Here is a 22,476-nt window from a genome sequence, read left to right as displayed (position 1 = left end):
AATAATTTTTAAATATTTGTACATTGAAAGAAAGCTTAAGTACCTAAAAACTTTGTTATCTGTGAACTAGATATAGAAAATAACTTTGTTTGAACCATCAAAATAATTAATTTTAAACAAAGTTATTTTCTAATCTGTATCTGTATCTGTATCTGTATCTGTATTATATAGAATGTTTAAATTTCGATGATAAAATTTAAGCGTTCCCTACATAATTATTTCCAACTAAAATTATTTTTGGATCAGTATCTAGCTCATAGATAATCTATCTAAATTTTTAAATACTTCAACAAAACTGTTTTTTCCGTGTAAAAATGATAAAAATTAATCCAGGACACAAACGACTCATAAAAGAAAGTCATCATGTGTATTAAGAAAAATGCCTAAAAACTTACTTAATTATAAAAATCAGAATGAAAAAAAGCAATTATGTACAACTATGTCAGCATATACAGTTGTAGCTAACGATAATTTAGTAAATCTCATAGATGGACATTTTCTAGATTTACAGACTTTTGCTCTGATTATGCGATATTCTAAATCACAGACTTTTGCTCTGATTACGCGATATTCTCAATCATTCATAGTTGACCTATGTATCAACATTCATTTCGTCTTGATACGCATATCCGTGCTATTTATCTGTGACCGACGTAAAGGTTTAAGAGGTCTTCCGAGAAACATTAATTATAACGCGTATGGTCATCATGCGCCAGGATGTCGCTCATTATTGTATATCCATCGTTGTTCGTAATAATAGGGAGGATTAACAGTTAATTCTCTAAAATTCGTTGGAAACGTTGCTTCTATTAAATACACTCTTTAATAAAAAAAAACATGTACAGGTCTAGACGATAGAATCATTTTCTCGAAAACAGTGATAGATAATTTTAGCAGCTTCAACATTTTTCATAGGTCTTATTGAACCAAAATAAGGTCTGTTCTTTATTCCTGCACTACCTGAACTGGTGCAATAAGTTGAAATGAAACAAATATACATTTGTTTCGCTTCAATTTTTATTTATTGTACTGTGTGCATTAGTTCAAACAGAGCAGGAATAAAGATTTATAGTTCTAAAGCATCTTGTAATATCTGTCACCGTTTCCGAGATAATAGCCCTTTTGTCTACACCTGTGCATAACTTCCTTTTAAGAATCTTCAAAGAGTACTCTCAACACAATTCGACACGAAAAATTTATGTGACTAATATAAATAGAATGTCTTATACAATAAATACAAATAGAATGGCATAACAAATACGAATAGAATGTCTAAATATTTATCCAAATTATTTACATTACGCAGAATTCGGAAAACATGCTGTTTTCCTCTAGTAACTTTCAAAAATTTTATTTCCTAGAGGATCATCGACAGTCTTACTTTCTGTACTCATTGAATCGGAATTATATCGTTAAATGAGCCTGAAATAAAGATATGAAGTAAAAGGTGCTGTTAATAGTTCCCGCGGTATTCGCGCATTTTGCTCGAGGCTCTCGGAATATCCGGTCAATCGTGCTTTTGCGAAAGTTGGAACTTCCGGCAACACGTCGTCACGGCGATGGATGCGTTTATAACATGCTTAATTAGTTTCGTCTTTTATCAATTATAACCTACGATCGAGTGACTTGTCGGCCGATTGGCGGCCGATTACTTTCACTTTGATACAAACTTTGATACTGTCCTCGAAAAACGTTCAGAAGGTAAAGGAGCAAAATTAAATTCAGAGCACGTCAGCAATTCACTTTTTTTTTCTTCGGCTAAAAATACAGCGCAAGGAAATAATGTTTTTGCAAAATTCGTCGACCAAAGATCAAATGTTGGTCCGCGCTCTCAATATACGGATGTTATGTATTTGCACGACAGAGCTCCCTCGAGACAGGAAAAGAGAAAGAGATAATAAATCGGTATAAATGGCCACTAGCTATCATGACGCGATCGTTTTATGATCCACTGTTAAGAGTAGTCAGAATATCATTGTACATTCACGAGGATGTTACATAATTCCGTTTCGCGAATACGCAAATCACATCGGAACAAAGACAAAAATAGTCATGATGCAGAGAATGAAACCTAAAACTATCTTTTTTTTTATCAAGACAAAGCAAACATTAGTTGGAGATCGATTGTGCGCCGTACACAACGATTGAACGGTATTTCTAGCATCACTAAACCACGACTGCTTATCAAGTTATGCAAGTCGTGCATGAAGTCGCTCGAAAATAAAATAGTAGCCGTACACAGAGAAAGTCGCTCGTCGTGTATTCAGTGAGATCAGTAATACTATCTTTACGATTCTTCACTGAAAATACGGTATTGAAGCATGACATATAAGTGTATCGTATTACATGTGCTGTAAGTAACTCATTATTTGTTACGGAATAATATGAAAGTCAACGATTATAGAGCGCTTTTGGAGAAAAGAGAGGGTTGTATCAATATTCACGTGGCAACATTTTTTTCACGAAATGTACAAATAATATGGCAAACTCGGTATCGTATTAGTACTGCGCGAAATAACACCTCACGTATAATCGCGCGTTAATTTTCAAAGACGAGAAAATTAACCGGAGTCGATGTGAGTTTATTGGACCTGTACTTACTTATATCCCTCCACAGTTGACACTTGAGTTGAAAAAAAATTGTTTATTTGACTAAATTAATTTAGTTTATCACTTTATTTTTTCTCATTGAAGAATGTACATATGTATTTAAACATTATATTTGATTTAAATACATATATTCTTCATCGAAAAAAATAAAATAAACTAAAATTGTCAAATAACAATTTTTTTCTAAGTACAGTGGGTCAATTATAAAGACTCTCTTTGTCAAAAATTCAATTTCTTTAGGTTACATCTACAAATTTAAATTATTCTTAATAAAATATGCTTAGTATTCATTCATGTTGGTTCTTTGAAATTAATTATTGTCTTTTAATTAATCAAATTATAAAATGGATTTTACAGATCCAACGTCAGTACCTATTTTGTAACTCTTAACAATAATATCGATGTTATTACATTGTTATGTTGGTTATATACATAATAAAAAAGCTACGAAACAATATAATGATACTGGTACTGTCGATAAAACTACAGAATTGGGGGGTCTGTGTCACATTTTGAATTTTCAGTTTCGGAAGGTTAAAGGAGTGCATTTGAATAAAAAATATCTCACGCGATACATTTCCTTCTCGCGAATGCATTTCAATTATGGGGCTTTCGCGACGGAAGAACGACAACATGGCAAACAGGGTCATCAATGGAGCCTTGGGCACGACCTTGCGCTGGCCAGTTTCCTCTCTCGCCGAGCCTGATCGTCCTTAATTATAAGTGCAATGGTGGCGTTTAACTTGCAGCGGACATGAGGGATTGACGCAAACGTGAGAATGTGCACGTGTAAAATGCGGTGCAACGGTGGAATGCGGATAAAAATGAAGAACCGCTTCGGGGCAAATTGCGGGACAAGACCACGAGCTCGTCTTGGGATGTCCGAGCTGTGATTCACTGCACACTGTAGGATAAACCTGTTCCATTTGAAGTCCAGTGGACATGTGCGCGATTAGAGTCGGGAATGGATTCATTAGTATGAGAGGACCAATCGGCAGGAATCTATCGAATGACAAAGGCACAAATTCCGACGGCTGTGTCTCATCGCTCGACGTTTGACAAATGCGATAGAGCCGTAATCGCGCGCGTCCTTCGCACGTTAATCAAACGATAACTCGTTAAAACTTACAAGATCATGGCATTAAGAGCGACCGGCTGAATGATGAACTTTTTATCATCGAAGAGATACGACTGAATTATATTTCCGAGATAATAAAATGAGACAACAGTTTTACGACATGACATAGCATTTTTCCAATGTGAATTAACCTAGGAATGCTTAAAAACTTATTTATAATGTTTTTCATTTCGAATCATAAATTCTCGATATTTTATTTATATGTAAACGTTGCGAGATTCTCAAAGCGACTAAGCTTTCGAAAGAGTGTGTGGTTAGTAACTTTGCATCTCAAAGTACATTCGAGTGTTGCAAGATTTATGGTTCTTATCTATCGTGAAGGTGAACGGTCGAACGAGTGTGTTGAAAATGCACGGCTAACCCGCTGATGAAATTAGCGAAGATGTATTTATTGTACAAATTATTGCGCTACGAAGGTCTGAGGCCGTTCTCCGAGCCTCACCATGCGGTTTGACCTGTTTTTTTCAATTTTTCGCTGATCGAGTTCGGTTGTCTCAGCGTGAAGGAGTCACGCTGCAACTCGAAAAGATTCTTTGAAGAAAATTACGATTAAAAATCGAGAATACGTGACGGATTCCTAATAAGCTTGAGTTTCGAGCAAGTAATTTTCTTTTATATTTATTTTTATCAATATTTTATCAAAATTAACTTTAATCTTGATTTATAATCTATTTTTTACTTTCTTCTAATTTTAAAAATTAGAAAACGAATAAATTAGACCAAAATTAAAGTTAATTAATTTAATACATTAGTAGAAATTGACAGACATCAGAAATGATTCATCAAAGATGAAAAATGGGAATTTTCATGAATTTGCGAGAGATGATTAATATTTTTATCCTGCGTAATAATTTCTTGTTGTGCGAAATAACCAAATTTTTGATAACATTATGTAATTTATATAAAATTCGAATACTTAAGCAATGTGTTTAAACAGTAAAAGCTACTCATACATTCCATCACTAGTATACATTACATATCGTGAGATTGCTGAAACGAAATCAGTCCGTCAATAAGAAAACTGCAATCAGCTTACATAATGCCCATGTTTAAATGTTCGGAATTTCTAATAACGGTAAAACATACGATATATGTCATTCCATTTGCACTTTCTGTTGATAAACGGAAACAGAATTTATTTGCAACGAGATACTTGGTCGTTGACTCAGAGGAGTTTCTCCGAGAAAAAATTTCGGTCGCGAGTACGCGCCGTTGAGATCATATCGGCAAACTGCAAGAGTCATCTCAAGAGCGAGTTTACCGTGAGATGCGATTGATGCCGTAACTCGCCGTGAGAGAACGAAGTCCCGGGATGAACGAGACGAGCTGATTATGCAAGCGCGCGGGCTGCCTCGGCGGAGCAAGCCGGTCAATGCCAAGGTGTTCCACTTTGAGTGCTACTCTTCCCTGTCATTCCGACGGAACCGATCTCGCTGAGCTATGAGATCGGGGGATTCACCTCACGTGATGCGCGTGATGAACTGTCATATTACACGACAAATATTACGTGACATAGCGAATTCATCGAACGTGTTTTCCGTTGCGATGGGTTAATCCCTGCGTGTGAGTAGACGGATGATTAAATTGATTAAATTGATTAAATGCAATGATAGCATATAAATATATGTATGGAAGAATATTAGATGTATAAATAATAATAAATTTATATATATTTATATATAATTATATATAAGTTATATATTTGTATATTATGTATAAATATATAATTATTATTAATTTATACATATCTATAATAATGAACGACGTGAATAAAGAATATTCAGAGAGAAAAAATTTGCTGCTTACAACAAACAAATTTGCATATTTGACAAATATTTTGCATTTATTACAAATAATTTTTTTATAGCGAATACAAAAAGAATAAATATTTGTTACACCTGCAAATAATTTGCGATCCTTACATGTGCAAATAAATTTGCTGTCACAGCATAAGATTAGTGATCAAAGCAAATTTTTTCTCTCTGTACTATTAATATATAATACATGTAAATAAGCCTATAGATATTTTTGCTGAAAATATTTAATAACGTATTCAATAATAATTTAACAATTTCAACAATTAATCATTTATTAAAATTCTGCAATTGGTTAAAACGAGACACGAAAGAGAAATTAATTTCATCTTTCATACATTCGTGCTACGTGTGCTCAATAGAAGAAAAATAACATCAGAGATGTCAAAAATTCATATGATATTCATGCTAAATTGCCCTAGAGATATAGGAAAGCATGCATGTAAAATCTATATACAACAGAAAGCAATGTTTCAAACGTGTTAATTTAATTCACGAGTACTCGTAGCCTGAAGCAGTGCATTAATATATAGCATCAAGTGCAGCAATCGAGTGTCTAGGTAAAACGGATATTCCGACTTATCTTTGTATCTGATAGATAGGGATAATTTCCCTATAACACCAGGACACCTCACGTATTCATGTTTTAGCTTTCTCCTGTTTTATCGCTCTTACGCAAACATGCAGATTCGTAAGAAATGTAACAAATTATATGTTCGAAAATAATGTACTATAACAACGCAGCAGAGCTTGAGTTAAACATCGAAAATAGAGTGGTTATAAATTGTTAATTAACGGTTATAAAATAAAGATGCGCTCGAGCGAGAAGTGCATCGCGACTAGGATATCGTTTACAGTAGATTATCGAGTTCCACAGTGTGATCGGCCACTTTCGAGTGTATGTATCCCAAAGTTTCTATACGTAGCTGTAAAATCGTTACGACGTGCCGAAAGTCAAGCCGTAGCGGCGAGGAATTAATGCTGCTCAGCGAGCACAACGCGAAACAAAAAGGAAAGTAGTTGAAAGCGTAAATTCAATTGGATAACGGTAAATCTCTTACGTGGTGTCTGGTGTGTCCACGTACACCAGTAATTGTATGACTTTACAGTACTTGCTCGGCAGGATAAGCGAATCAGGAATCACAAAAATCGATAAAATTTTTCAACTAAACTCTCAAAATATCAAAATAACACGATCTATATACTCCCAATAACAATACAAATAGATACTCTCCAGCTAAAATGGTACCATAACTGCTAATCGCGTTACAATTGCGATACACGATCGATAAAACGAACGATATCAATCTGATGAATCAACGTGAGGCTGTTTTGCAAAGATCTCGTTCTGCCAGACTAGCCTTTCACTCTCGTGGAACTAGTGCGATGGCTCAATGCCGTTTTATCTTAACCGTGGGACGCCTTTGATGGCCCGGATTCAAGGTCAATTTCCGTTATATTTCGGGATATCAGTGTGGCCGAGAAATTGCTTTCAAACTAATTTAACTTGCATATGCCGACGCTATCAGCAACGATAAATACAAAAAATTTTAACGAGAATAATCAATATATTGTAATGTGAAAAAAGATATGCGAAGTATAGTATACAAGAAAAGGGTGGTAATAATAATTAACTTAGATGATAGTTACTAAAGCTTGGTAAAATAATTTCAATTAAATGTTCATTTAATATAACTAATTAAATTGATAATTTTTGTAATTATTATCAAAAAAGGTTGGTTACTATTATTATATTTGGTAATATTTACTAAAAAGTTTACTAACACGCTAAACAAAATACATTTGGTAGCAATTATCAGATTTTTTTTTGATACAATATTAAAACGCAGTGAATACGTAAATTGTAACAAATATAATGATAATGATATGATAAATTTTATAGGTAAAATTAAAAAGGGGATTTCTATAAATCATTTAAGAAAGAAAATAACTCTTCCCTTCGAATGTCCAAGTAAAGCTCTACAAGAATCATAATTATTACGCCACGTCTATCTTGAAACTAGTTTCCGACTTTTTCTTTTTTGGTAAGTGAGATCGAAGCGATCTGCTATCGGTCGTAACGGCAAAGTCTAGTCTTGAATGTTTTCTGGAGCAAACCTCGGTGTAATGAGGCAACGTAACGGCACCTGTCAGTGGGAATCGCGGCTATCTTGCATCACGCCTCGAAAAATCCTTCAACTTTCGTCTTACAGAACAGACCACTTCCATTTGGCGACGTTTACGGCCAGTCTATTTTGCAATATATATCTCAATCGTTACGCGCTTTGTGTGGGAATTGTACAAAATGTGCGGGACGAAGGAACGAAGCGATTATTCGAGTTCTCACAACTCGAGTGGCCAACAAAGCTCGCACGTTAATAGCTCGGATCCGGACGTCAAAAGTCGACGAAACCATTCAAGATCGCAATTTCGGCAAATGATCCGAGAACTGCCCATTCAACAAACCTCTATTAGGCGAGAGTCGCGTGTTGCACAGACAGCAAAAATGGACAGCAAAGTATCGGCTTGATTTATGAGTAGTTTATTGCTGTGCACAAAAAGGTTTTGTTAGGCAATCGCTCGGGTAATCCGAGCAAATGCGCGGCGTGATTCTGTCGTCGTTCGTCACGTGAGTATCGCCCTGAAAAATAAGCAAAACCAGACCGCTGCCGATTGTCGACAGAAAGTGAAAGGCGCCGCGACATTACGCGTTCATTGTACCTCTTTCCGAAGTTACATGTCCTCGTGCGAGGACTGTCGCGCATAAAACACCCCCGAGTAATCAGCGACGCTGAAATAATGCCAGACACGAAGCAACGATCTAATTACGATCGTTAATCGTACGAACCAGCCTCCTCCGACTTCCTCCTTTCCACCGGCGCAGCGGAGCTGCCATACGCTATCACTTGGAAACGGTTCCACCTTCCCCGACAAACGTCCTTGGCGGATCCGGTATCCCGGGAGAGGGTGATGAAAATCCGCCAGTCACGTGTACCATGCCGGTTCGAACGGTTGTATCGCGGTTCCATCGAGGCCCGCGATGCGTTTCTCCCATCTCCATCGATAAAAATACCGAAAATACTACGACCATTTATCAACACATAAAATCAACCAACGTATACTTCGCTAAACGTTAATTGGAGGATACGCACTTGAACGTGAGAAAATCACCTTATGTGATCTGTAACATCGGGATCGCGCGTAGCATGAGTGCGATCGAGAACCGGTCCTGTCAGTAAAACGCAAATCGAGAGGTGCGATTTTCTTATAAAGTAGAACACATCAATAGTTCATTGTGGGTAGTGTCGGTTAAATGTCGGAAAGTGAGTATGCTAAGTCGTAGAGTAAGCCCGTAGAGTTGGTGAGTGTGTACAATAGAGATATCCGCGGCCGATCTGACTTATCGAAGCGCGAAGAAAATTCATATCGCAACTTACATGCATGAAATTTGTGTTTGCTGTTTGAGCTTCTAATTTAATTGAAGATATTGACTTTATTGATGTTTTAATTTAATTGACGATATAATCTGAGTATTTTGAAGTGTTTACTGAGAACTAATGATGATTCTTACAGAGCAGTTTGACAATTAATGACTTTAACGAATACTTATTGACAATTAATGATGATTTTTACGGAATAATTGGTGACTGTAAGACTCGTGGCAAGTTTACAAACATAGATACATGCATAGATACTCGCGATAAATCAGCGGTGTATCCTCAGGTATTAAGGACGTGTTGATGACTTCGAGCACGTGCATCAGTAATCGAGTGTTATATTGATTCTTCTTGCGCGCGAATAAACGTCGGTATTCCATCACGTATCACGTGTAGATTAAGTAGTTATTTGCGCGGAGAAATCGAGTGCACTCACGTAAGGCGTTTTATGTCTCCATCGTCGGACTGGTCACCTTGCAGGTTTTCCGAAGAAGCGCATTATCACATGTGACGGTTCAATTATAGCAATTCAGCGACATACCAGAAATCCCAGTAAAGTTTGTTCTGTTCCGGATGTAGAGAAAGGTATACTTTAATATCGCATTCATCAAACGTAATTTGGAATTCACAGGAAAATCGATTGTGGACATGTATTTTAAAAAGCTGGCAATCGTGAAGATTGAAAAACATTGCACGGAAAGAACGGTTTTGCTAGAATATCTAAAAATTTAGATACAGATCTAAAAATAATTTTGTTCGATCAAATTATTATATAGAATGTCTAAATGTTGACGACAATATTGCAAAATTTTAACAATCAGTATTACATAATTATTTTAATAATTCAACAAAATACAGATCTGTATCCATACTTAAATTTTTAGATATTTCAGTGAAACAGTTCTTTCCGAGTGGTAAACATTGATTGATACTTAAATTCACGGTATTGATATTTGATTATGCAATTTATGATTTTATTATGTACGCGATATTTCAATAGAAATTATATACTGCTTGCATCGTTATTTATATAACGACTTTCTATTTATAGTGACAGTGAAGTGAGCAATTAATGTATCAAAATAAACGTAGGACGCATCCTTGGATCACGGATAAACGAAACGAAGGAAGTTAGGAGCTTTCAGAAAAAATATCGAAGAGATAGGCGAAGTGCGACGTCCGTGGGTCTGTCGGAAGCGTATTATCGTGTTGCTTGCGCTGGCGTTACTTCCGCAAACTTACACGAGCCGCGCGTTGCAGCAACACGCTCTTGCGATGGTTAATGCATCGGCGTATGTCTACAGGAAACCTACCTACGTTGTTCGCACCGGTTCGTTACTCAGTCGCGAGTCATTACGAGTCGGCTGGTACTCCAGTGACCCGTGAATGTTTGTCGAACGTTCACCGGCCTATTCGCCAGGGAAAGGCGTGGCAGCCCCCTCAATATCGCATTCTCGGTATCACCGCAATCCCGAGTGGTGGAATTAACGAATTCTCCGAATGTACGAGTATAGGTCTCAAGAGATCAACTACCGATACGTAGAAGATTGGCGATTCGCGAAAATTGTTCTTGTCTCACGATATTCACGCTGAAATATTAAAATGTCATTTCGGGAGATGGAATATCATTCGATATTTACGTTTTTTTTAATATTCGTTTTCTTTTTTTCATATTTTCTCAAACACCACGACTATTCATAAAACCGAACACAGTTGAAAATACTTCAGAGATTTACTGTGGCACAATTTGTAAAATGGTAATAAGAGCAAGAACCATTAGTAGCGTATCTCTGTTACCGCAAGACTAAATTGCGGGGCAGCAATAGGTCTGGCTAGGATGCGAATAAACATACGCTTTGTTCGTGACTTAGTATTTAATTGGCATCGTTGCGCAATTAGATCCTTGACATACGCTGGAAACCGCGTGCTACGTCTACCGACATCTATGAATGTAATTCCGGTCATTGTGAATAATAAACTGTTTCATATACTGCGCAACACAACGTCTTTTACTGACCTATTAAACGCAGAAATCATTTCAACGCAGCATGGAAAATAGCGTATGATTTAATTACGTATACAGCTCCTAGGATATAGAAAATTGCGTATTAAAATATACGAGTCTATACTTTCCCATACTGTCTCTTGTGCGGAATAAAAATAATTTTTTTATCGCGGGATAAAAATTATTCTGATACGAAAATACAATTACGAAATAATTAGCCGAACAGTGCGCCATTATATCGATGATTTCTTCAAAACTGTGATTTTATATACGTATTACAGCACTATAGTTTCACAATTAGCTATCCAAATATAAATAAGTATAATTTATCAGTGTAAAATCACAATGATTAACACTCGGATAATTTGAAGAAATCATCTATCTAGACAATTAGTTTCATACCTGCACATACAAATTTGGGATCAGAGAATAACATGAGCATCATCTATTTTCAGATGACGCATCTCGCATTATCTCCGTGGAAGCTATCACTAGTTCTAACACTGATAGCGACATGCGCGATCATAACGGAATCGTCAATGATCAGAGAGAGGAGGCACATTGAGGACTCTAGTCGATTAGGCAAGGAACATATATCCTACAACCAAGGCACGAGATTGCCGAGCAGCACGTCGCCCAACAAGATCACCACAGAACCCGGAAGAAAAGTGTCTCACCATCTGATCGGGGGTCACCTGAAAGTTGATACAAAACTCCGTGGAGACGAATCGCTATGGGATGATGGAATTCTCATGTCGGCAGCTGGCAGCGGTAAGGAGGGGAAAAGTAATCGCGGCGGCGACGGTGGTGGTAGCGACGACGAGGACGGGAAAAAAACACTCTCCCAGCAGGTCAAGGAGGGCAAGTATGGTCTCATACAGAACGAGATTTACGGCAATCGCCCGAAACGACCCGGCATCATCAGCTATCTCGACAATCCTGAAGTGCCCAAGGACACGATCGACAATCTGGGTGGCCTCGACGAGGACGAGATCTGGCTGGCCGAGAACCACGTGCTGGTACTGAGGGGTGGGAAATTTCCTGAACATGCACAGGACGGCGGCCAGCAGCAGAGCGGTGATGGCGAGCAGCCAAAATGGCCGCCTATCGATGATTACAAGGCGCCCAAACGGCAGGTCAAGATACCATCGAGGCCAAAGGTACCGCCACCCTTTCCGGTACAACTCACGGAGGGGGGACCGGTACAGATCATTGGTCCAAATGGCACCGTGGAAGAGATCGGCAACGGCACTCTCGACTACAACACTCTTTACACAAAGGGATTATTACCAGGAGAGGATCCGTTCTTCTCAATCGCTCCGAACGGCACAATATTCACCCCAGATTTCGGTCTCCCAGGAAACTTCTCCGTCGAGGAGAAATCATTTAGGGGTAACAATGATCAGAAGGGAATAAAACCGGAATTTCCTTATCCGCCTGGCGCTCTTCCGCCTTTCTATCATGCCATACCGCCTGGTGCGATATTCGTGCCGCCACCAGGTAACCAGTCGGATTATGATGAGGAGGATCAGTCCATCTACTATCCGCCGCCGTACAGTTTCTATTATCCACAAGATAATACGACTGCTGTGCCGCCGGGCCCCCTGGTGCCCGGTATCATACTGCCTCCGCCGCCGGATTTCTTCTCTGTTCTGGACGACAAGAAAACTACCACGAAGAAGTACACAAAGAGACCGACGACCACATCCTCGCCGGCAACACGTCCAACATATTTACCACCGAGGAAGTTTACAACTAAACAGAGCAAGGCCTCGTCCATTCCGCCCAGTTTGGTAACCAAGACAAGTACTACTTCGTCGACTTCCACGAAGGTATCCTTCGGTCGTACGACAGTAAAGAATGCGACAAACACATTTAAATCTAAGAAGATTATATCTAGCATGGATGTCACAACGTCGACACCTGGGAAACCGCACACTCTCGAAAATACCGAGATATATACTATCAGCCCCGTAATCGGAAATCAGGTGTCCGAGGCGACGACTCAGCAGAAAGACTGGTCCACTCTGGTCACGAGTAAGATTCCGGTTCTCGCGTATTACCCATCGACCACGCAATCATCGCTGGAGCGACCGGTAGAAGTCACCCCGGCTTCCATAAAGACTATTATCACCACTAGTCAGCCCGATCGATCTGCCAGCCATGCGTCCTATTACTTCTACGAAGAATCGACCGATGAGAATTCGGACGTCACAGAGAAACCACCAGTTTATTACGAAAGTACGACAAAATCGCCGTACTACAATGTCGAGTCGTCGCGATCTAAGCAGAAGAAGAACTATTATGAGACGATCCCGCCGGTTGAGACCTCAAAAGATTATAAGGTGAAGCTCATTGATAACATCGTAAAGAATTCGCAGACGTACCAGTACACCGACAATTCGGAGACCACGTCAACGAAATTCGATTCGTCTCGGGATCAGGGCCAACGTATGTTAGCCGATCAAGCGCCCATTTACTATCAGCCTGTTCCTGCACGTCCGGTGCAGACGTACTACACGACTCCAAAGCCACAAACGTACTATCGACAGACAACGAAGCCTAAACCGATTTATCAGTATAGCTTTCAGATAGCGGATTACTCAAAACTCGATAATCAGAAATCACCGTATCATGGGGAGCAACAGCAGCAACAGCAGCAGCAAGACTCAGTATACAGCGAGTATCAGGACATCAAGACTGGTAATCGGCAATATGACTACGAAGACATCGATTCCCCGTCGCGACATCAATCACGGAAACAAGTATACAAGACGCAACATCCGGTTTATTCTACGAGCACGTCCTATCCGATCGTAGATACGACACCCAATCCGCAATACGCGTATTTCACGCAGCAGGATGAGAAGCTATTGGACGATGTTACGAAAGAGTACTTCACGATCTTTGGTAAGAAATTACCGGACACGCGGATATCGACCACAACTCCCATCTATGGGAAATCGAGCAGCGTCACGGAGAAACCTGATCGTAACGCGAATGCCTATGTGCCGAATGTTTACAAGACCGGTCGACCGGTAACTTATAACACGCTCAACGTCAAAGTGCGATATGGAGATCAGTCACAGCGACCTTATTCCCTCAAGGACGACACTCTTGTCAATTACCGGCAGCCCTTGCCGCCCATTAATCCGGACAGTGAGTTCGTCGAGATAATTGATCCTAAACATCGGTCGAAACAGCCGTCGCAATTACCGAACTATGAATTGCAAACGGGAAACTATCGATTGCAAAATCAAGGAATACAACAGCCGACCCCTCGTTACAGGTTGCGAGGCACGATACAGCCAGCTAACAGACACACCAATAATTTCGTGCCTTTCTCCGAGTCTCGGGAGGAACTGGAGAACGTTCAGGAACCCGTGTCGCTGTTGGACGACATAGAGGTCAACTACAGGAATCCGCGTCCCCCCATAAATCCCGATGCCGAATTTATCGATCCCATCACAGTACAGGACAATCACTCGAATAACCCGAACGCGTACTTCGCGTATCGACTACCCGGCGATGTTGGCCACTTTTACTTCCTGACGCCGCAGGCGATCACGCAACGACAGGACCAGAATAGTGGATATGTCTATCCGAAGCCCAGGGGGTCGAGATTACGAAGACGACCGGGATAAGGTGAACGCGTGTCCAACGGCAGTCGCGCGCAATGCCATAATCTCGCGGATGTCCAGCGCGCGAAGTGATCGCGCATCGCCTGCGTGCATATCGGCCGCACACATACATACGCGTATTATTAATGTATTTATTGTACTTGTAAATACGAATTGATTAAGTTAGATAATTATAGCTACGTTTTACGATAAACGCGTAATTTATTATGCAACCTGATTCCCCGTTTAAAATAATAGATGTGCGATCGTATTCGCGTATGCGATTTGTAGTATGCGCCTCGTTATCGCATATTTGCACATTATCTGTGATTAATGGGATACGTGTACATATAACATAATTACTTATTGTCTATTTTATGTACGCGCTTTGGCAGATTGTAGTGTTCTTTCCCGAATCTTTTTTCTAAGTTTTTCTCTATGTGCGAAATGTGAAGTTGAATAAAACATAAAATATATATAAAACAACAAATATTGATGCTTCTCTGTTTACTGTAAACTGAGTTTTAAATATTTTATACAGATTAATGTAATGGCTTTTCCTAATTCTATTAAATATTTATATGTCAATCTTTTTCCGACAATATCGTATTAAATATTATATAATTGACATTATTTGTAATTTTTCGTATAAAATCTTTTTCAAATAATATTATACAAATATACCAACAAAGTATATTTGTATATGTGTATATATGTATAATGTATTTAATTGCAATGTAATCAACTTAATTAAAGAATTTTATAAATATATGTTTCTTTAAATAAGTCGTAACATTTGAACAGCCAATACTGTTACTATTCCACCTACCCACCACTTAAAAATTAAATTTAATTTAAATTTTTTAATTAAATTAAATTTAAATTGTGACATAATCTGCATGGCGTTTAATTGGATTTAGATTAAAAATTTATAAAAGATATACTATGCATGGCTGTTCAAAAAAATTATTTTGATAAATAATACTCACCAGTGTCGATTTCTTGCGTTTGCGCTGGATCTGGCAAAGGATAATCATGTAGCCGCAAATAAACCTCCATTGCACATTTTGCTGCTTTGAAGTAGAATGGGTGAGCTCGAAGAACGTCTTCTAGCCTTAAGAGACCCACGTAAGATCGCAACGTCATTTTCCGCATACAATATGTATGAAAGTCGAATTGGTCCTCTATGATTTCCGAAAAATGCTGCAAATAATCATGGTACAAGAGATATATAACGTATACATTTTAAGTTGAATGCGCGCGCGCACACATATACACATACAATATATATTACAATAGTATAATATACTATTACCTACCCTATCAACTTCGTGACATTTTTTTAATGCTTCTCCATATTTTCCAAGACGTTTATATGCGTTGGCCGCTTCTGTTTGAATCCACATGCACTGCATTTCATTCAAGTTTTCCATAGCTAAAACTCCTTCTCTCGTAAATTTCCCACACGTTTCCTCCGCCTCTTTAATAAGATTCGCACGGAGCATGTACTTGGCACATTTAGAGTTAATATATCGGTCAGCCGTATCTAACCCCTGAGCCTCATCGAGCCACTTATAAGCTTCTTGAACATTACCCGCATGCTATTAACATACGAAATTCTATTTAGACCACATATATCTTCCACATTATTCTTTAGAATAAATATTTGTGTACTGATTATGCGAGGTGTCAAATAGCTCACTGCAACAGTTGTTTATCAAACTAAAAATCCAGGTTCGAATCTCATATGTGTGACTTTTCATCTCGCATAATAGGAATAGGAATTTTGAATGGAAAAGTATTTCACTCAATACAAACAAATATTCAAAATATAAATTTAATTCAAGATTATTATGGATAAGTAATAATAGAATAGCAATATTACGTTATCTCTTGAAGAAATTTTTAAATGGCACAAAAGTTTTAAAAATAAACTTATAATTCTCATAATCCTTTCCCATAAAAATTTCTATTATAATAAAGCCAGAGAATATTATGGTTCTTCAAGGCTTATAACACTACAAAGTAATACTGCAAATAATACTGCATTTACATATGTAAGATCCTACCTTATAAATGCGTCCTTTGGTAACAAAAAGTTCTATAAGCGTAGGAGTATGATCTATGGCAGCGTCAATCTCAATCAATGCCTTTTCCGTTTGACCGAGGTAATCGTAATGTTGCGCTAGGTAATAATAAGTCCATAATAACGCGGATGCTGGTTCTCGTGGATTATCTTTTTCTTGATCGCTAAAGTGGTCGTGAAGTTTTAATGCCTCCTTGTATTGCACAAGTAGAGATGATATGATTTCGACCTTTTCCTTATCAGTGTATAATGAACGAAGGTTCACAAATAACGGTGGTACACCTTTGTGAAGTCCTAGAAAAAAATAAATCCAATTAAATACATGACATTGTAAAAATATAATTTGAATAAATAATTGCATGTGCAAAGAAATTTTTTTTGTAAAAAATTTACCTTTTCGTAAATATCGATCAACTAAGACTTTAAATTCATCTCCTGTCGCATAATTAAGTTGCAAACGGCGCGGTGCTAATGCTCGAGGAAAGAGTTCTTCGTATCTTTGGAGCATTTGCAACGTTTCGCTTGGTGAAGAGTGTCTTTCAGCCTCTGCTAGCCTAGTATAATACGTTGTGTTTTCAGGATTAATATCTAATAGCTCCTTGTAAACTTGTTCCGCTTCTGCATACTGTTTCAGTTGAAGTCTTAATTTACCTAGAGAATGATTCAAGAAATATTAAAGAAATATTCAAGTACTAAAAATACAATTGGAATAACCATGTTATATATTTACCATAAGTTTCTTTGACAGTAACCTTGTCACAAATTTGATCACTATACTTGTCTAAATGTTTTAATGCCTGTTCACATTCTCCTGATTCCTGGATGACCATATTTTGATATAACAACAACTCACTATGTTCATAATCATAACAGATCTGTAGATATAATAAATATTTTTATTATACAATATTTTTATTTCTATATAAAGGATCTTTATGTATAAATAACATACCATTGGAGAATTTCGAAAAGTATCTAAAATTTTCAATGCCATCTCATAATCTCTCAACAAATGATATGAAATAGCAAATCCGATCCAAGAAGCTCGTTGAGTAGGACGTAACATAAACAACTGATATCTGGTATCCTATGACAAATCAATATATATTCATAAATATATAATTAAAATCCAATATAGCTTTAGAATATGATGCATATGTGTGACAAAGTAAGAACTCGCAACAAAAGAGATAAATGCTAAATATTTACCTTATAACCTTCCAGATCCCGCATCTGGATTTGTAGCAATGATAAATCTCTAAGGATTTGAATATTATCTTTGTCCCACTTGAGTGCGTTTCTGTAACACTTGATAGCTTCATCGTATTTCTTGTCAGAACGCTGCAGAAGACCATAAACATGCCAACAAACATGGGACTGTAAATCATTCCTAAGACCACGACGCACATGATCGTAGGCTTCTTCTTTACGGCCCAGACAGTTGAGAGTGAGACCCTTCATCGCCAAGGTCTCCCCATGTTCACTGAACTTGGGATTTGACAGGATCTGTTTTGCAAACTTCAGCCCATTTTTGTATTGTTTGTGTTCGTAGCATCTCTGTAAGAGAACATATATCAGAAGATGCATTTGTAGGCATTTATAGGGTTAGATAGGAGGGGGAGTTCGGTGGATTTTGTCTTGTATTCGCGCGAGAATCGACGTTGCCGATCGTTGCAGAATGTCGCTGAGCGAGACGGGTTTTCATGCATAACGTCAAGCAAGCGGTTGCGTCACGCGGTCACCAGTGACCTTTTGCCGTTTTACTCCCCCGAGGAAATGCTTTATCATTAGAACACGGCAAATGCACTCTGCTTGCCGGAGAGTGGGGTCCAAAACAGAGTATTTTGATCAGCCGTTACTCACCAGGATCCGCTTGAACAGGGCATTTTCTTTGGGTGGCAACGGGTTGCTGGAGGGCATTTTTGTATAACTACAAAAATAGGGGGCCTTTTCCACCCGGTAAACTCAATTTTTACCACAAAACCTCGTGGCCACAAACGAAGAAGTCGATCCTCGATCACGTGATCATCCGCGACAATGCTGTTCCGCCGGAAATGTTGCTGCCACGGTGCCGCACGGTTCAACCGGCGATAACGCACTAATCGATCCTCAATCGAGTTCGAGAAGATTGTTTCCTTCAAGTGCATATCCGTGTGTCGATAAATACACATTAAAAATAAATACTTTCCAGACTCTGATTATTATTTCATTTGAACTAGTATAATAGAACAGTTCTATAAAAATACACTAAAGATTCATTATTAGGTTCGATTTCACAATATATAGTTACCTAAAAATTAAAGGTAACCAAAAAATTTATGAATGAATTTCATTGATGAATCCGATAACCGGTTAGTATCCTTTAATTTTTAAGTAATCATATATTGTGAAAACGAATCTAAAGCTAGTCACACACATTTTCCGTAATAGTAACAGTAAGGTTTTCGACCAATCGTCGCTCGATTGTTATGATTATGGTTACGGACGAATCGCGATTGATCGAAAATCTATATTATTGTTTACAGTTATTGTTACGAAAATTGTGTATGACTAACTTTAGGGTCACTTTACGAAACGCAGATTAGTTTAATCGTCCATTGGAATGGTCTGATTAGTTCATTGGAATTGAATCTGCCAATCGCATCTGTTGTCAAACGAAATGATAAATGCAATTGGTCAATTCCAATGGACTAATCAGACGATTAAACTTATCGGCGTAATTCATAAATTTTCGTTCCAGTTATGTATTCTTTTAGCTTATTCAATCAAAATTTTAGATCTAGAAGAATACATCAATAGCAGCGAGCGCTTATTTAACTGTTGTGTCTACTGAATGCGCCCATTGGTGCACAGTAATGGCTATACGAATGGAACCAATGGTTGCGTTTAGCGGACTCAATAGTGAGTGAACGCTCGCTGCTATTGATATATTCTTCTCAGATTTAAAATGCTGATTGGATCTAAAAGAATGCACTAATAACAGCGAGCGGTCATTCAACTGTTGAGTCCGCTGAACGTAGCTGAATACACCCGCGCAATTTGAACACGAAATAATCACATACGATCATATATACCTAAAATGTTTGAAAAAATAATATAAAAATAGTTGGAATAATACAAGCGCACAAAAATAATATAATTAATAAATAATGTAAAAATATTTGGAATAATACAAATGTGCAAAAATGCCTTTGGAATGAGAGAATTATTTCTTTGATTTTAATTATTTTATTTAAAAATAATAATACAAGTGCTAGTACAAAATGTTAGCAATTTCATGTATTGCTATTTCTAATTGTTTGCTATCAATGGATAAAACATGAATCAGTGGATAATGAATTATCAATTTTTAATATAGCACAGATACGAATATTTCTTCAGCACAGAACGAAGTATTATTACAATTATAATAATTCGTTGTATTACATAATATTTTGTATATTGCGATGCGATATATCACTTTTTAAGATATTTCAACATAAAAAATATTCGAATAGAAAAAAATCGAGGTTGCAGCGTCCGAACTTTAACAAAATATTTAATTAATTTATGTGAAAGAAATAATTTGTGATTATTAACACTAAATTCTTGCTCGATTCATTTCTCTATTTATTACAATACTGGATATTTTTATTCAGATAAAATTGAAATCTTGTGAAAAAATACATTAATTTCGGAAAAATCGAGATGCAGTGAACTCTGAAGACTATAAAAATTAATATGAAATATATTACAATTGCTTAAGGATACATTCTCGTGTAAAATTTTCAAAACATTTTTTTTTATTGCATATTTCGATTGTATATACTACATTTCAACAATGTACTATTCAAATTTCAAAAAGAAATTTGGAGAATTAACGATTCTACAGCCAAAAGTCTATTTGTATTTGTTTTCAAAATTTCAAAAAGAAATTCGAAGAATTAACAACACTAGAGCCAAAAGTTCTTCTTTATATTTGAGAAAATTGAAGGCTTATTTTATGGACCAGGAATCACTGATTAATAGTAAATAGTTTAATTATTTTAAAAACTTTAAACGCGTTTTTCTCAAAACATTGTTTTTTTTTTACACGATTTCAGAAAAACTGACCGATCAATTTTAAAAATTCTTGCGGCATTGTATTCATAGATTTGACTAGTATTGACTAGTCGCGTAAACCAGAATAAATCGATTTCACTAAAAATTAAATTTTTGTTCAACTTTTTTGAGCTAAAAAAAAGCGTTTTTTGCATCATTTTCTAAAAATACTTGTCAACTCACGAATTTTCAATATTTTTCAATAATTCTGGTCTCCACGCAAATAAACTTTAAGAAAAAATTTTATTTTTTGATTTTTGACTATTGGTTCTCAAGATATAGTGTCAATCATTTGGTCATCTCATTTTTTCAACTGCGTCAATTCCAAAAAAACCTTATTTTTAGTGTGGTTACACGAGAATATATACCCTTAAAATATATTAACGATCATAATTTATCAAGTCACCGAATCTTAATACAGTTACTTGATTACTTCACAAATACTTAACAGCTATGTACAGTTGCTTTGATATCAATTATTATTATTATTATTTGATATCGATTATTATTCAGTTTAACTGTTCAATTCAAACTAGTTTGATTCAAATAAATGATCTAATGTATGTATGTACATATTTCATTGAAAATTTCATTGTATTTTTGTTATTATAATTGGGATATCTTTTTGTTAGTATGTATGTACAATCGGTCACAGAAAGACTTTTTTATCGATGCAACACTTTTTTATCGATGGATTTCGAAATGTGGCTTGTTCATCAAGCAATTGATTCTTATTCATGAATCCACAAGAATCAATCGCTTAATAAGTAGACTGCATTTCGAACGATCCATTCTTATTGATGGTTGAAATATGCCATGGACTATTACACATACGTGATGTTGATATACTTTGTCTTTTTATATCATGACACTACTCACGAACATGGGCTCCTGATTTAGTAAGTATATGTGGAACGTCACATGACCGATTGTTCTGACTGTATTGCCAAGGAATGGGGGTTACTTTTGTGTGAAGAAGTCATATAATCGGTATTTTCCTTACAAAGTGTTCAATCTCTGTGTGCTCTGTTTCTCGATTTTACACAATAATTGATTTTATTATCGTTATTAAATATATTACGAATTATTAGAGAAATAATAACATTGATGATGTTTCTTCTCTTTAATGCTGCGCAATATCTCTTTCACTGTGTGCCCTACATAGGTCCTAGTCTTTGATTGTACTTGGAATGATATTTCTTTATATTTGATTTTTTTTATTTTTAAAACAAAATAAAAAAAAATCTTGCATATATAAACTCGAAAATCAAGGAATAAAACAAACTTTAAACAGTCTAGTGCAATGTCATACATCAGATTGTCCTGCAGATCGGTTAATATTATTAAATTTAACAGTATTGTTCGTTTTGAATAAGACAATAAATGTTCTGGCTTATTTTGGGAATAAATTTTGGAAGTAAATATTCTGGAAATATATCTTCTAAATTAACATCTGAAAACGAATCTTCTGAAGACGAATCGCTGGAAGACGAAGTGTCTAAAGACGGAATATCTAAAGACGAAATGCTTGATGGAAACGAAATATTTAAAGACGAAACGCCTGAGTCCGAGGATGAATCGTCCAAAGATATATTGTACAAAGATGAATTATCTTCATCACTTTCATCTTCATTATTTAGTCTTACATGATGAAGATTCATGTAATTTGATATTATATCCTTTAAT

At 36.8% G+C, this 22,476-nt stretch overlaps 2 protein-coding genes across 2 annotated transcripts in view; one reads left to right on the top strand and one right to left on the bottom strand.

Annotated features, from left to right (window-relative positions):
* LOC105617189 (N-alpha-acetyltransferase 15, NatA auxiliary subunit) overlaps window positions 1-18,630 on the bottom strand; it is a 40,396-nt gene extending 21,766 nt beyond the window's left edge. The window contains exons 1-8 of the mRNA XM_012198754.1: window positions 18,574-18,630; window positions 17,920-18,267; window positions 17,663-17,797; window positions 17,441-17,585; window positions 17,104-17,361; window positions 16,694-17,004; window positions 15,944-16,225; window positions 15,614-15,827 (exon numbers count right to left, since the gene is read on the bottom strand). Coding sequence (XP_012054144.1) covers window positions 15,614-15,827; window positions 15,944-16,225; window positions 16,694-17,004; window positions 17,104-17,361; window positions 17,441-17,585; window positions 17,663-17,797; window positions 17,920-18,267; window positions 18,574-18,630 — 1,750 coding nt within the window. The remainder of the gene's footprint in view (window positions 1-15,613; window positions 15,828-15,943; window positions 16,226-16,693; window positions 17,005-17,103; window positions 17,362-17,440; window positions 17,586-17,662; window positions 17,798-17,919; window positions 18,268-18,573) is intronic.
* On the top strand, window positions 11,460-14,648 carry LOC105617188. The gene has a single exon (XM_012198753.1). It carries the CDS (start codon window positions 11,460-11,462, stop codon window positions 14,646-14,648), a length of 3,189 nt encoding a protein of 1,062 aa, XP_012054143.1.
* Window positions 18,631-22,476: the final 3,846 nt, after the last annotated feature.

The sequence above is a fragment of the Atta cephalotes genome, assembly GCF_000143395.1.
Source record: "Atta cephalotes unplaced genomic scaffold scaffold00012, whole genome shotgun sequence".
Classification (NCBI taxonomy): Eukaryota; Metazoa; Arthropoda; class Insecta; order Hymenoptera; family Formicidae; genus Atta; species Atta cephalotes.
Note: the sequence above shows the minus strand (reverse complement) of the source record. Positions and strands in the feature narration are given on the sequence as shown.

Excerpts from the sequence above, each read along its gene's own strand:
- LOC105617188 (XM_012198753.1), top strand. The coding sequence starts at position 11,460 with ATGACGCATCTCGCATTATCTCCGTGGAAGCTATCACTAGTTCTAACA.